This window comes from Capsicum annuum, chromosome 11 (assembly GCF_002878395.1).
Source record: "Capsicum annuum cultivar UCD-10X-F1 chromosome 11, UCD10Xv1.1, whole genome shotgun sequence".
In the NCBI taxonomy this organism is placed as follows: Eukaryota; Viridiplantae; Streptophyta; class Magnoliopsida; order Solanales; family Solanaceae; genus Capsicum; species Capsicum annuum.
In genome coordinates, this window is record NC_061121.1 from 223433458 (window position 1) to 223446326 (window position 12869).

A 12869-nucleotide genomic window follows, 5' to 3' on the forward strand; every position below is an offset into this window, starting at 1 on the left:
ATATGGACACCAAGAAGCCACCTCATCAGTTTCCAAATAGCTATCCTAGAGTATTTATTTCATAATGATGATGGTTGATTAACTATTAGTTGCAAATACAATTCTTAGAAATAACGAGTTCATCTAAATTCAACATTTTTATGTAAATGCTTATGTACAGGTGATTCAATTGTAGATATATCTTCTATATTTGAGTGGGAGTATAAATATTATTTTACGAAGATTTTCATAATATAAAGATATAAGTATTTAATTTTAAAATGAAGAAAACGTAGCTACGCACAGATTTATTTGTGTATGATCTATCCTTTTAACAAAGATAATTTATATAGAACTTCACAGTATAGATCAAATGTTGGATTTAAATTCTCCCCCTTCAATTCCAATCATGAAACATAAAGAAGATCCGGATTCCGTTCCTACAAATGTAATCGTCATTTATAGAGATAATTTTAACCTTCAAAGCAAAATTTTCCAGCCTAAATTCGAGTTTATCATAATTCAAAATAAATATCAAAATAGAAAATCAATTCAAGAGTTTTTGTATACGTTGTTAATATCAACCATACATTTCAGATTTCATTTCTTTCCTATTTTAGTATTTGACATATTCTTTCTATCCTTAGCTTTTAACTAATCGAGAAATTACGCCAAGCTCTCCCATACCCCACTTACCCCCACACCCCACACCCCCAACCCCCAACCCCCAACCTCACCCTATCCTACCATAAAAACCACAAATTTCTTTCTTCCATTATTGCACACACATCAAGATTCACACAATGACTTCTTCAAAATTTGAACCAAATGACGACATATTTGATTTCGTAATCAAGAAAGCCAATGGACTAAAAGGCCTAGTAGACACAAACCTTCAAACTGTCCCAAACCAATGCATACAACCAAAAGAAGAAAGACTAGACAAGTCACAAATAGACAATCAAGAATCAATCCCAACAATTGATTTATCAAATTTTGATGATTTGAAGGTCGAAAAATCAATTCAAGAAGCAGCAAGTAAGTGGGGGTTTTTCCAAATTATCAATCATGGGATACCTATTGAAGTTCTTGAAGATTTGAAGGATACAGGACATAAGTTTTTTGAATTGCCAGCTGAAGAAAAAGTGAAGTATTATAAGGAAAATGCCGGTCCTGATGAATCTGTGTTGTTGTATTGGAGTGGTATTGGTGAGAAAAATGAGAAAGTTTTGGAGTGGAGAGATAGTATCAAACATGGTTGTGATCCACAGAATGATAGCAATCTTTGGCCCCCTCAAACCAGGTAAATTTTTTGGCTTTTTCGCTCCGTGTAGAAGTTTAGTAGGACAAGAGTGTTGTCGTATTTTTAGAGGGATTAGGCTAGTAGTTGCTATCGTTGCACTGGTCGTAGTATTCTAGTCTTGCTTGTGATATCTTTTCACTGTTTTCCTTGTTAGTTACTATATTTTGTTCAATATTTCCTTCTCGTTTGTACTTAAAATTTTTTTACTTGAGCCGGGGTCTTTTGGAAACAACCTGCTATCTCCGCGAAGTAGTTATGTTAGAAAATTAAGATTTATCTAGAAACTCCTAGTTAATAGATATTTTATGTAGTGATCAAGTTTTTTATTTACAATGAGTGGTGGTTAATTGGCCACATTAAGTGGTTGGCCACAAAGAGTGGTGGTTAGTTGGCCACATATGTACTTAATATTGTGTGAGATTTTTTTTTCTTGTTTTGTGGTTTGTATTCCTCATACACACACTATATATATGTGTAGCCTATGTATTGAACCATCAAGAAATAAGAAGAGTGCTTAAAAACATTTTAGCTTTCTCTTCTTCTTCTTTGCAGTTTTGTAGCAATATTTCAGCTACATATCATTCACTCCTTTAACTTTCTATTTTCTAATCCTTCTTCCCTTGACATGGTATGAGAGTTCATTTCTTACGGGATCTGAATTTATTTTTTTGTTGATTGGCTAATCTTTTTTAAGCTCTTTTTACTTGGATATGTTTGCCGGAAAACATGGCACCAGAAAATCAACCAACGACGGGTCCTCCGATTTTTTCTGACTATAAGTATCATATTTGGGCCATTAAAATGAAGGCCTATTTGAAGGCTCTCAACTTGTGGGATGTCGTTGAGAGAGGAGAACCTGTTGTCCAGCCATTGAGAGACAATCCAATTCTCAATAATATAAAAAAGTATGATAAGTTGGTGACTAAATCCCTAAGAGCTCTCGCTTGCATACATTCAAGCCTAACGGAAGTGATATTTACAAGGATTATGGCTTGTGAGACAGCCAAAGAAGCCTGGGATAAGCTAAAGGAGGAGTTTGAAGGCAGCAACAGAGTTAAGTCCGTTAAGGTCTTAGCTTTGAAGAGGGAGTTTGAGCTCTTGAAGATGAAGGATTCGAATAGTGTGAAGGAATACTCTTCCAAGCTAATAGATATTGTGAATCAAATGAGGATACTTGGTGAAAACTTTCCAATCAGAAGGTTGTAGAGAAGATCATGGTCAGCCTTCCGGACAAGTTTGAATCAAAAATCTCAGCTATTGAAGAGTCTTGTGACTTGACTACTCTTTCATTAGCTAAGCTGATCTCTGAATTGCAAATCCAAGAGCAACGGGTAACCATGAGAAGCGAAGGGACAGTCGAAGATGCCTTTCAAGTAAGGCATAAATTTAGGCAACAAAAGAAAGATAAAAAAGTCTCTTTACACCACTCTGGAGAAGTCAAATCTGGTGGATACCAAGGTGAATCATCAAGGAAAGGAAAATTTCCACCTTGTGGTATTTGTAAGAAGACAAACCACTTGGAGAAGAATTGTTGGCAGAAGTCCAAATGGTCCCCTATTCAATGCAGATACTGCAAGAAGTATGAGCACATTAAGAAGTATTGCAGGCAAAAGCAAACTCAAAGTGGTCAGTCTTCCAAATGACTAAATTTTGCAGAAGATCACCAAGTTGAAAAAGCAAAGGAGGAAGTATTCATGGCTTCGCACACATCACATATTGATCGATGCAATTGGTATGTTGATAGTGCGTGCACAAGGCACATGGCAATTGATGAAAATCTATTTGTTAGCTTGGACAGGTCTGATAGGACCAAAGTGAAACTTGGAAATGGTGCACTGGTGCAAGCTCAAGGTAGAGGGTCCATAAAATTTCCTATGGATGAAGGTATGAAAATTGTAAATGATGTTCTTTATGTGCCAAGCTTGACTCAAAACTTGTTAAGTGTTGCTCCGTTGCTTCACAATAATTACTCACTTACCTTTTAAGGATAAAAAATATGTCATTTATGATCCTAAAGGTTGTGAAATAGCTAAAATTACCAAGATTGGCAATTCCTTTCCTATTTCATGCTATTCTGCTGAAAGCTTCTCTTTCAATGTTGAAATGAGTAATACTTCACTTTGGCACAAAAGATTCGGTCATTACAACCTTAATTCATTGGTGTATATGCACTCCAAGGGTATGGTGCTTGATGTACCCAAAATTGACATGTGCCGAGATTTTTGTGAGTCATGTCAATTTCGTAAATTGCATAGACGAACCTTTCCTAAAGCAAGTCTTTGGAGGGCGAAAGAAAAGTTAGAGTTGGTTCATACAGATATATGTGGACCAATGAGGACGCCTTCTTTGAGTAGGAATAAATATTTTATTCTCTTTATAGATGACCTTACTCGAATGACATGGGTCTTTTTTCTAAGTAGCAAAGTTCAGGCATTCTCTATTTTCAAAGAATTCAAGGCTATGGTAGAAAGGGAGAGTGGCTGCTGGTTGAAGTATATCATGTCAGATAATGGAACTGAATATACTTCACATCAGTTCAGCAAGTATTGTAAAGATTTAGGTATTCAACAACAATTCACTGTTAGCTATACTCCAGAATAAAAGGGGGTCTCTGAGAGAAAGAATAGAATAGTGATAGAGATGGCGAGATGCATGCTGGCAGAAAAGAAGATGCCTAATATTTTTGGGCTGAGGCCATCAATACCGCAGTCTATTCGCTAAACAGGTTACCAACTAGAGCACTCCAAGACATGACACCATTTGAAGCATGGATGGGTATAAAGCCGTCCGCAAGACACTAAAGTCTTTGGTTCAGTCTGCTATGCACATATTCCAGATGCTAAAAGAGGCAAATTGGATAAAAAGACAGAACTATGTATTTTGTTGGGCTATAGCATAGTTGCAAAAGGGTACAAAGTGTATAATGTTCGTACGAAGAAGGTGCTTATCAGTAGAGATCTTGCGGTCAACGAGTCTAGCCACTATGATTGGAATCGAGATATTGTTGTGAAGGACCAAGATAGGGGTAATTCAGTTTCAGCTTAAAATCCGCAGATAAGTGATATTTCTTCTAGTCCTATTATTGGAGCAGGACACCTTTCAGATGTTAAATTGACAACTGATTCTCTAGTTTTGAAGACCAGGTCACTAGCTGAAGTTTATGAGTAATGCAATTTTGCTCTTGTGGAACCATCTTTCTTTGAAGAAGCAGCAAGTCATGAAGCTTGGATTTCCGCAATGGAGGAGGAGCTTGCCATGATTAATAAAAATGATACTTGGGAGCTGGTTGATAGGCCCGACCAAAAGAACGTCATCGGTGTCAAATGGGTTTATAGAACGAAGTTCAATCCAGATGGCTCCATCTTCAAACATAAAGCCAGACTCGTAGTTAAAGGCTATTCCCAGCAGCCTGGAGTGGACTTTAGAGATACGTCTGCTCTTGTTGCGAGGCATGAGACAGTAAGATTTTAATTGCTCTTGCAGCACAGTACAAATGGAAAATCTATCATTTAGACGTTAAATCTGCATTTCTAAATGGATTTCTTGAAGAAGATATTTATGTTGAACAACCTGAAGGTTTTATAGTTGCAGGTGAAGAAGACAAGGTGTATAAGCTTAAAAAGGCTCTCTACGGCCTTAAACAAGCTCCAAGAGCTTGGTACAATAGGCTGGATACTCATCTGCTGTCTCAAGGCTTCAACCGAAGCCTAAATAAGCCTACTTTATACTTCAAAAGGCAAGCTAATGGAAGTTAATTGTGATATATGTTTATGTTGATGATTTGATGATCATAGGTGAAGATTCTCTTATGGTTCAAGAAATTAAAAATTCGATGCTAAAAGTTTTTGAAATGTCTGGTCGAGGGGAGATGAAGTTCTTCCCATGAATGGAAATTTCTCAATCTTCTGAAGGAATTTTCTTATCCCAAAAGAGGCATGCCCTGAATCTCTTTAAAAGGTTCAAGCTTGATAAGTGCAAACCTGTTGCAACTCCACTTGTAGTGAATGAAAAGTTAATGAAGGATAATGGAGAAGAGCGGGCAGATTCAAAACTTTATAGGATCCTTATTGGAAGCTTGTTGTATCTGACTGCTACCAGACCAGATGTGATGTTTGCTGCTAGTCCACTGTCCCGATATATGCAATGTCCCAGTACCAAGCATTTTAGAGCTACTAAAAGGGTGTTGAGGTATATTAGAGGGACAACTGATTATGGCATTTGGTATAGAAGTGTAGAGAATGGAGCTCTTATTGGCTATTCAGATAGTGATTAGGGTGGATGTTTGGACGATTACAAAAGCACATCGGGTTACTCTTTTTCATTTGGTTCAGGCATTTTTTCTTGGAGCACAAAGAAGCAAGATATCATAGCTTAATCTTCAGCTGAAGCCGAGTATGTGGCTGTTGTATCTACTACAAATCAAGGAATTAGGTTGAGGAAAATCTTGTTTGAATTGGACCTTTTGCCAGAAGAACCAACAGTGATCTATGTGGATAATAAATCAGCCATTGCTATGGCTGAAAATCCAGTGCAACATGGAAGGACGAAGCATATCAACATCAGATTTCATGCTTTGCGAGATGCCGAGAAGAATGGGGAAGTTGAGCTGGTGCATTGCAGAAGTGAAGAACAACAAGCCGATATTCTAATCAAGGCTCTTCCCACCAATAAGTTTGAGTTTCAAAGGTCGTTGCAGGGAGTTTCAATGAAAAATCTTAAGGAGGAGTGTTAGGAAATTAAGATTTATCTAGAAACTCCTAGTTAGTAGATATTTTATGTAGTGATCAAGTTTTTTATTTACAATGAGTGGTGGTTAGTTGGCCACAAAGAGTGGTGGTTAGTTGGCTACATATGTACTTAATATTGTGTGAGATTTTTTTTCTTGTTTTGTGGTTTGTATTCCTCATACAGACACTACATATATGTGTAGCTTATGTATTGAACCATCAAGAAATAAGAAGAATACTTAAAAACATTTCAACTTTCTCTTCTTCTTCTTTGTAGTTTTGTAGCAATATAGCTACATATCATTCACTCCTTCAACTTTCTATTTTCTAATCCTTCTTCCCTTTCTTTTGACAAGTTATAAGGTTTGCGTACACTCTACCCTCATTAGGCCTCACTTGTCTAGATATGTTGTTTGTAATTTATGGGGCATTAATTTCCAAGTATGTTAATTCTATTTCAAATAACTTGATGAATTCTTGTTGTCTAAACTCACAAAGAAATTAATTAGTTTAACTCTCCTACTCTAAACTGTGCCACATAAAATAGAACGGATAGAGAATCCCTTTTGTTTTGGAGTTTCTAGCAATTGGCAAAGCAACATTGTGAAGAATGGTCAATTGAACATCTTTCGAGCGAAAAATTACACCTTGCAAATCAAAGTTTGATCATACAAACCATCAGCATAAGAAAGTTTACATCATTATGTCATATTCACTTGTTATAGCTGGTATATTTATTTTATTTTCAAGATTATAAATCTTACAGTTTTAAGAAGATTTACTGTAAATTTTATTTGAATGGCCATATAGTAAAAAAATTCTTTACACTAATAAGGTATATAACTTGAATCAAATTATATTGCATATGTAGTTTGAAAATTTATCCTTTTTCAACAATAATAACATACCTAGTATGATCCCACAAGTAGGATCTGAAAAGATAAGATGAATGCAGACCGTACTTTTATTTTTGCAAGGTAGAAAGTTGTTTCTTATAAACCTCGGAAACTCTTAACGAAATTCCCGACTTTGCTATTAAATTTTGGGATCTCTTAATGAAATTCTTGACTTTGCTACTAAATTTTGATATCTCTTAGCGAAATTTCTGAATTTGCTATTAAATTTGAGTAAAGCATCTAGTTCCGTGAACTATGACCAAATTTGCTACGACACACTCCAACTTCACGGGGGTTCTATTAGCCCTTGAACTAAATTTTTAGCATATTTTTGTCAATCTTTTTAGCTAGCATGTCACTTTTTGTCAACCTTTTTAGCTAACATGATACCTATGACGTGGGCCTCATTTTATATAATAAAGGTGTCACGTCAGTACAAAAGGGTGACAAAAATACGCTAAAATTGAGTTTAGGGGCAATAGGACCTATGAAGTTCGAGTGTGTCGTAGCAACTTTGGCCATAGTTCAGGGATATCGGATATTTATCTCATTAAATTTTGATATTTCTCTGCAAAATGCCTAACTTTACCACTGATTTACAGGAACCAAGTCTTGGAATTTCAAAGGTGGGCTATACCACTTGCTAAAAAGTTGCTAGAGGTGCTATTGAAGGGTCTCAATGTCAATGAAATTGATGAGTCTATGGAACCTCTCTTGATGGGAACTATGGCTATCAACATAAACTACTATCCACCATGCCCAAATCCAAGTATCACCATTGGTTGTCGTCGACACTGCGACATGTCCTGCATCACCCTGCTACTCCAGGATGACACGGGAGGCCTTTATGTCCGAGGGACTAAAGGCGATAATTGGATCCACGTAAATCCAATCAAAGGTGCCTTAGCGGTTAACTTAGGCGACTCGTTGCAGATCATGAGCAATGACCGATACAGAAGTATCGAGCACTGTGTGGCGGTTGATTCGAGCAGGGCTCGAATATCCATACCGCTCTTTGTGAATCCTAGTCTTGATAGTGTCATTGGTCCATTCCCACAATTGTTGAAAGATGGAGAGAAGCCAGTGTACAAACAAGTTTTGTTTTCTGATTATTGGGATTATTTCATTAGTAAGAGGCCTTCTGGTAAAGCATCACTAGATTTTGCTAAAATTTGATGCTTTAATTTACAAATTTCCTGTCATGAGAAGTATTGTGTTATATAATCATTGATTTAGTGTGATTGTGTTGTCATCTTATGTTTTCTGTATCTGATCCTTATTGTTCACAACAATCTTATTTTACCCTTTATCCTGCTTTTTGTCTCCAATAACTTTACCGAGCTCTATTTTCTTTTTTGTGTGATATTGTATGTTTATTTTTTTGATTGTTGGTGTGAGACACTATGATAATTTTAAGCTAGAAATCTGGAATTTGAAAAATAGGTTTTAGGAGTTTTAAAAAGTTTTTTCCTCACCAAATGGTCAATTATGGTTTTTTTTCCGAATATAACCTCAACTTCTAAATATATTTTTCAGCTCCAGTCTCAAATCTATCTTCTTTTAAAGCCTCAACCTCTAAATATATTTTTCAGCTCCAGTCTCAAATCTATCTACTTTTAAAGCTTCAATAAACTCATGTTCAAACGCTATTTAAATTACATTATCACCATAAGAAATCGCGGTAAATATAAGTATCTCAATCATTAATCAGAAGTTTGAATGTGAAATAGTTACTTTTGATGCCAAAGACCTGGATATAAATGAGGAAAAAGATCCAACTTAAATGACATTGGCACCACCAAAGATCATGGGGATAGTAAATATCTCAATTGTTAAATCAAATTTCAAATTTGTCGACTTCAAATTAGATATATCGAATATGAAATAAGGAAAACCGTCCAGTTAAATGTTACCATCACCGTCAAAGATCATGACGGGTAGTACCTATTTCCCATCATCAACCAAATGTCTTGAGTTTGAAATAAAGTTGATTTCAATTTGGTCTCGAGTTTGAAACAAATTTGCTTTCGCTCCTAAAACAGTTATCAAATACAAAGTGAGTAACCAACTTAAGTGACACTATGATCATCAACTAGTATTCTCTTCTTTAATGTCTTCAACATGGCTTCTTCACTTCCATGTTTTATATACTCTATTTTTAATATTCTTTACTAGAGTCGACGGGCTTTCTGAAACAACTTCTTAACCTTCACAAATAAGACTTGTATACACACAAGACGTTTAAGCTTTAATTTAATCTAAATCTTGACAAAAACTTCTTTATGCGTACGCTCTATTGAAAATTGACTTGTTGAAAATCATTTGAAGGACGTTCCATGAAAAATTACATATTTATGATGACAATTTGACAAGAATGTCGTTCATTAGAAATTCACGTCTTTTAGCTACTTCTTCACTCATACCTCAGGCTTCTAGTTTAAGGTGAATGGGTCTTATGAATCTCATCGCCTAATATAATTTTGGAATTTTCATAGCCAAACCCATCTTGTTTTCACTTTTTTCAATGAAATAATTTTCCGGAAAAAAAAAAGAAAATAATTCATGGCCAAACGGCTACAAAATATACATTAGAACACGCACACTCAGCGAACAACTTTTTCAATTCTCGCTGCTGCAACTGTAGAGAGAGCTTTTTAATCCATGAAGCATATCAAGAATGAGTTGCGTAACAGTATTGGTTATGCATTTAAAAATTGATTGTTAAGTTTGTTATATTGAGAATGATGTATTTGTAAATATAAGCAATGATGCAATCATTGACCGTTTTCAGAATATGAAAACGCGTCGACGTGTAGTATAAAAGAATAGTCTACTTTTGTTATATTAATACTAAATTAATTTCATTTGATTAGTTTGAAGTTTATACTTTGATCATAATTTTTTTTTTTAATTTTTAAGTTTAAAAAAGTTGTATGCCAAATTATGGAGTTGATAGACATTACTATGTTAAAGATAATAGTGCACCCCCTATCTTCAAATCCTGAGTTCGGCTCTGATGGAAAGTGGAATCAAATTACATATTAGATGGGTCAGCTTAGTGTACTTTGTTACCGTGGTTGTACACTCAAAACTATTTTCTTTTTCCATATCTATTTTGGGGCCTCGGACTAATTTAGATTTGCACTTCATAAGACCATTTAAAGGGGAGGGCTTCATATCATAATTCTTTTCAATTCTAGAGTTCGAACTCGAAACTTCTTATTAAGAATAGAGAAATTCCATCCACTTCGTCACAATCCTTAGAATGCACCAAATAACACTACGAACCCTTCCCCATCCCCATCTCTAGTTCCCACTTCAATACTAGGGAAGGGGGGTGGATAACAGAACAGTGTAACATTTTTGAAATGCCAAAATTTTTAATACACTTCATTTCAATTTGTTTGTCTGATTTTAACTTGACACAATATTTAATAAGGTAAAAATGTTCTTTAATCTCATGGTCTTAGGCATATCATATAGTAAAAAAATAAGAGTGCTTAGATTAACTTATTTTTAAGTGATTTTATACATATATATATATATATATATACTAGTTTTTCGGCACATGTGTTGCACGTGTATACCAAGTCATATTATACATCATTTAATAAAAAAAATATGAACATTATTAAAACAATGCTTTTATAAATAACTATACGGCAACGAATGAAATTCAAGATTATTTGAATAATATTAATAATTCGGCTTATAAGACCATAATAAATCGTATCTCACATAATATTTTACAGTGCATCTGCCTCTCATCCATTTCGATTTGTCCCTAGATTAGAAAATGTAAGAAACTTTTTCGACAATAGTTTGGTCGAAAAAATCTCCTCAATTCGATGTTCTTTATTTATATAGATTAGATGAATCCATGAACCCTACAACAATAGCTATCACTGCTAGAAAAATTCATTCGTATTCCATCGCCTTACAATTACTTTATGGAGATTACAAATAGTTTTGATTACACTACACACAGGAAATGATCCTCACCCATTATGATCCCAGAGAGACTTCAACAAATGTCACGCAAATGTCAAGCAGACAAGCTTTGCAATAGCCATTCAAGTGATGTTGCAAGATATTAATTTTTTCGCATAACAACCAATAATTAAGACCAATTTTTATACAAACAATAAAACTTCACAAACCGAAAATTAGAAGAAGTGAAAATTATAATGATGCACCTTTCTTCGATCCACTGTCAACTGAAAAAAAAGTATACAAATTATGGGAAGATGCTATTATCATTAAACTTTTTGAAAAAAAAAAAAAAAAAAAGATTGGCTATAACTATTTTTAGAAAAAGAGTGCAAACCCTCAGAGCACCACATGAACATACAATAATTGGTAGTTGATGAGAAGTTTAACAACGTACAAGCATGATTCTAAATTTTTCTTTTAGAAATATCCTTTCCATGAGTTCAGAGTAACCATTAAGACACTACATTATTACCAAAACCAACTACAAAAATAAACAGGAAAAGATGAAAAAGAAACGACACCGTAAACAGAGTGAAATTAGAAGAGTATCAATCAATGAAAAATTACTTAAAGACACCAACAGAGGTAGAGTTTTGGTAGTTCTAGACCTCAAAATTTGTGCTCTGATCATACCTCTACAGCTGAAGAATAATCACTTATACTATAGATCTTTCTTTATATAATCACAGCTAACAAAACCATAATTCTTCAGTGACAAATGACATAAATGGATGGAGTAATCTCAACCCGCTATCAAAATAAATCCATGAGGTGCCTTAAGCAAATCTTGTCGCAGATACAAATTTGATTACTTATATAAGCAGATCACATAACTGAAATTTCCACCAAAATTGTACCTCCGTTGCTGCATTGGATAAAACATAAGATCCCAGGGATGAGACAGTTCTCACTATAGGTATTTTTAAGTGCTGAGAGAATCCACTATCAGCTAAAAGGCATTTCACAAGGAATTATTTTTGTTGGAGTGTAATCATCAACCAGTTTACTCATGGCAAACCTAAGCAATCCCCCAGTTTGTTACACCATTGACGACAACCAACACGACAACCAACCACTCTCTTGGTATCAAGATTGATCTTATCTTACTGGGAGGACAAACAAAGAAAGTTGACAACATCCAAAGAAAGTCAAAAGAAACAGCTTATTAAATCTTATTACACGAATGTGGCAAACCTTAGCAGTGTATAAGACGAGAGTAAATCGAAGAGCAGTTGCACCACATTCATCAATGCCATCAATACCATTAGAGAAGTTCTTTGTCAGTCCCTTTTTTGGCCTCTCACGTTCTTTGTCCTCTAGGTTACCTTCCTCTAATTTCTTATGAAGACCGCCTAGTGTAATTCAATTAATAACTTCAAGAGGATCAACAACATTTGCCAACGACTTCGACATCTTATGCCTAAGAGCATCGCGGAATTGGATGCAAATAAACCTGTAGATCATTTTTAAATGAATAAGAACTTGTGATGAAAGTAGAAAAATCAAACAACATAACTAATTCCTTTAGATACATAAACTACAAAATACAAAATATAACTTTCATATCTACACACTATTTAATATTCAATTTTGAGCACCGGAAAAGCCAAGAATTGTGAAAAGAAATATCAAGGTGAAAATGATATCAAATGCACCTAATTAAAAAATTCACCTACAAATGGTATCAGAGCCCAGTAATTTAAAAAATACGGAAGTAACATATATGTTAGAGTTAGAATTACAATTAGAATTAGAGTTAGAGTTATTCGAATTTACCTATAATTTATTAAATTAATTATGCGAAGACCATTTAAAAATAGAGAAGTTTTTAGAAAAATTAAAGAATCTTTAATTAGTAATTATTCAGAATATATAAGTCTAAATAAAACAAAAGAAAACCCACAAAAATTAGCCTACTTAATTACATTAATATCTAGTATTGAATCAAAATTAATAACACATTTAAAATCT

The 12869-nt window shown here is 34.5% G+C and overlaps 1 protein-coding gene across 1 annotated transcript; it reads left to right on the forward strand.

The window, feature by feature from the left end:
- The first annotated feature begins 609 nt into the window (after window positions 1-609).
- LOC107848279 (bi-functional coumaroyl CoA and feruloyl CoA ortho-hydroxylase F6H2-2-1) lies at window positions 610-8146 on the forward strand. The gene is made up of 2 exons (XM_016693005.2): window positions 610-1282; window positions 7508-8146. Exons 1-2 carry the CDS (start codon window positions 783-785, stop codon window positions 8079-8081), a joined length of 1074 nt encoding a protein of 357 aa, XP_016548491.2. The 5' UTR covers window positions 610-782; the 3' UTR covers window positions 8082-8146.
- The last annotated feature ends 4723 nt before the right edge of the window (window positions 8147-12869 follow it).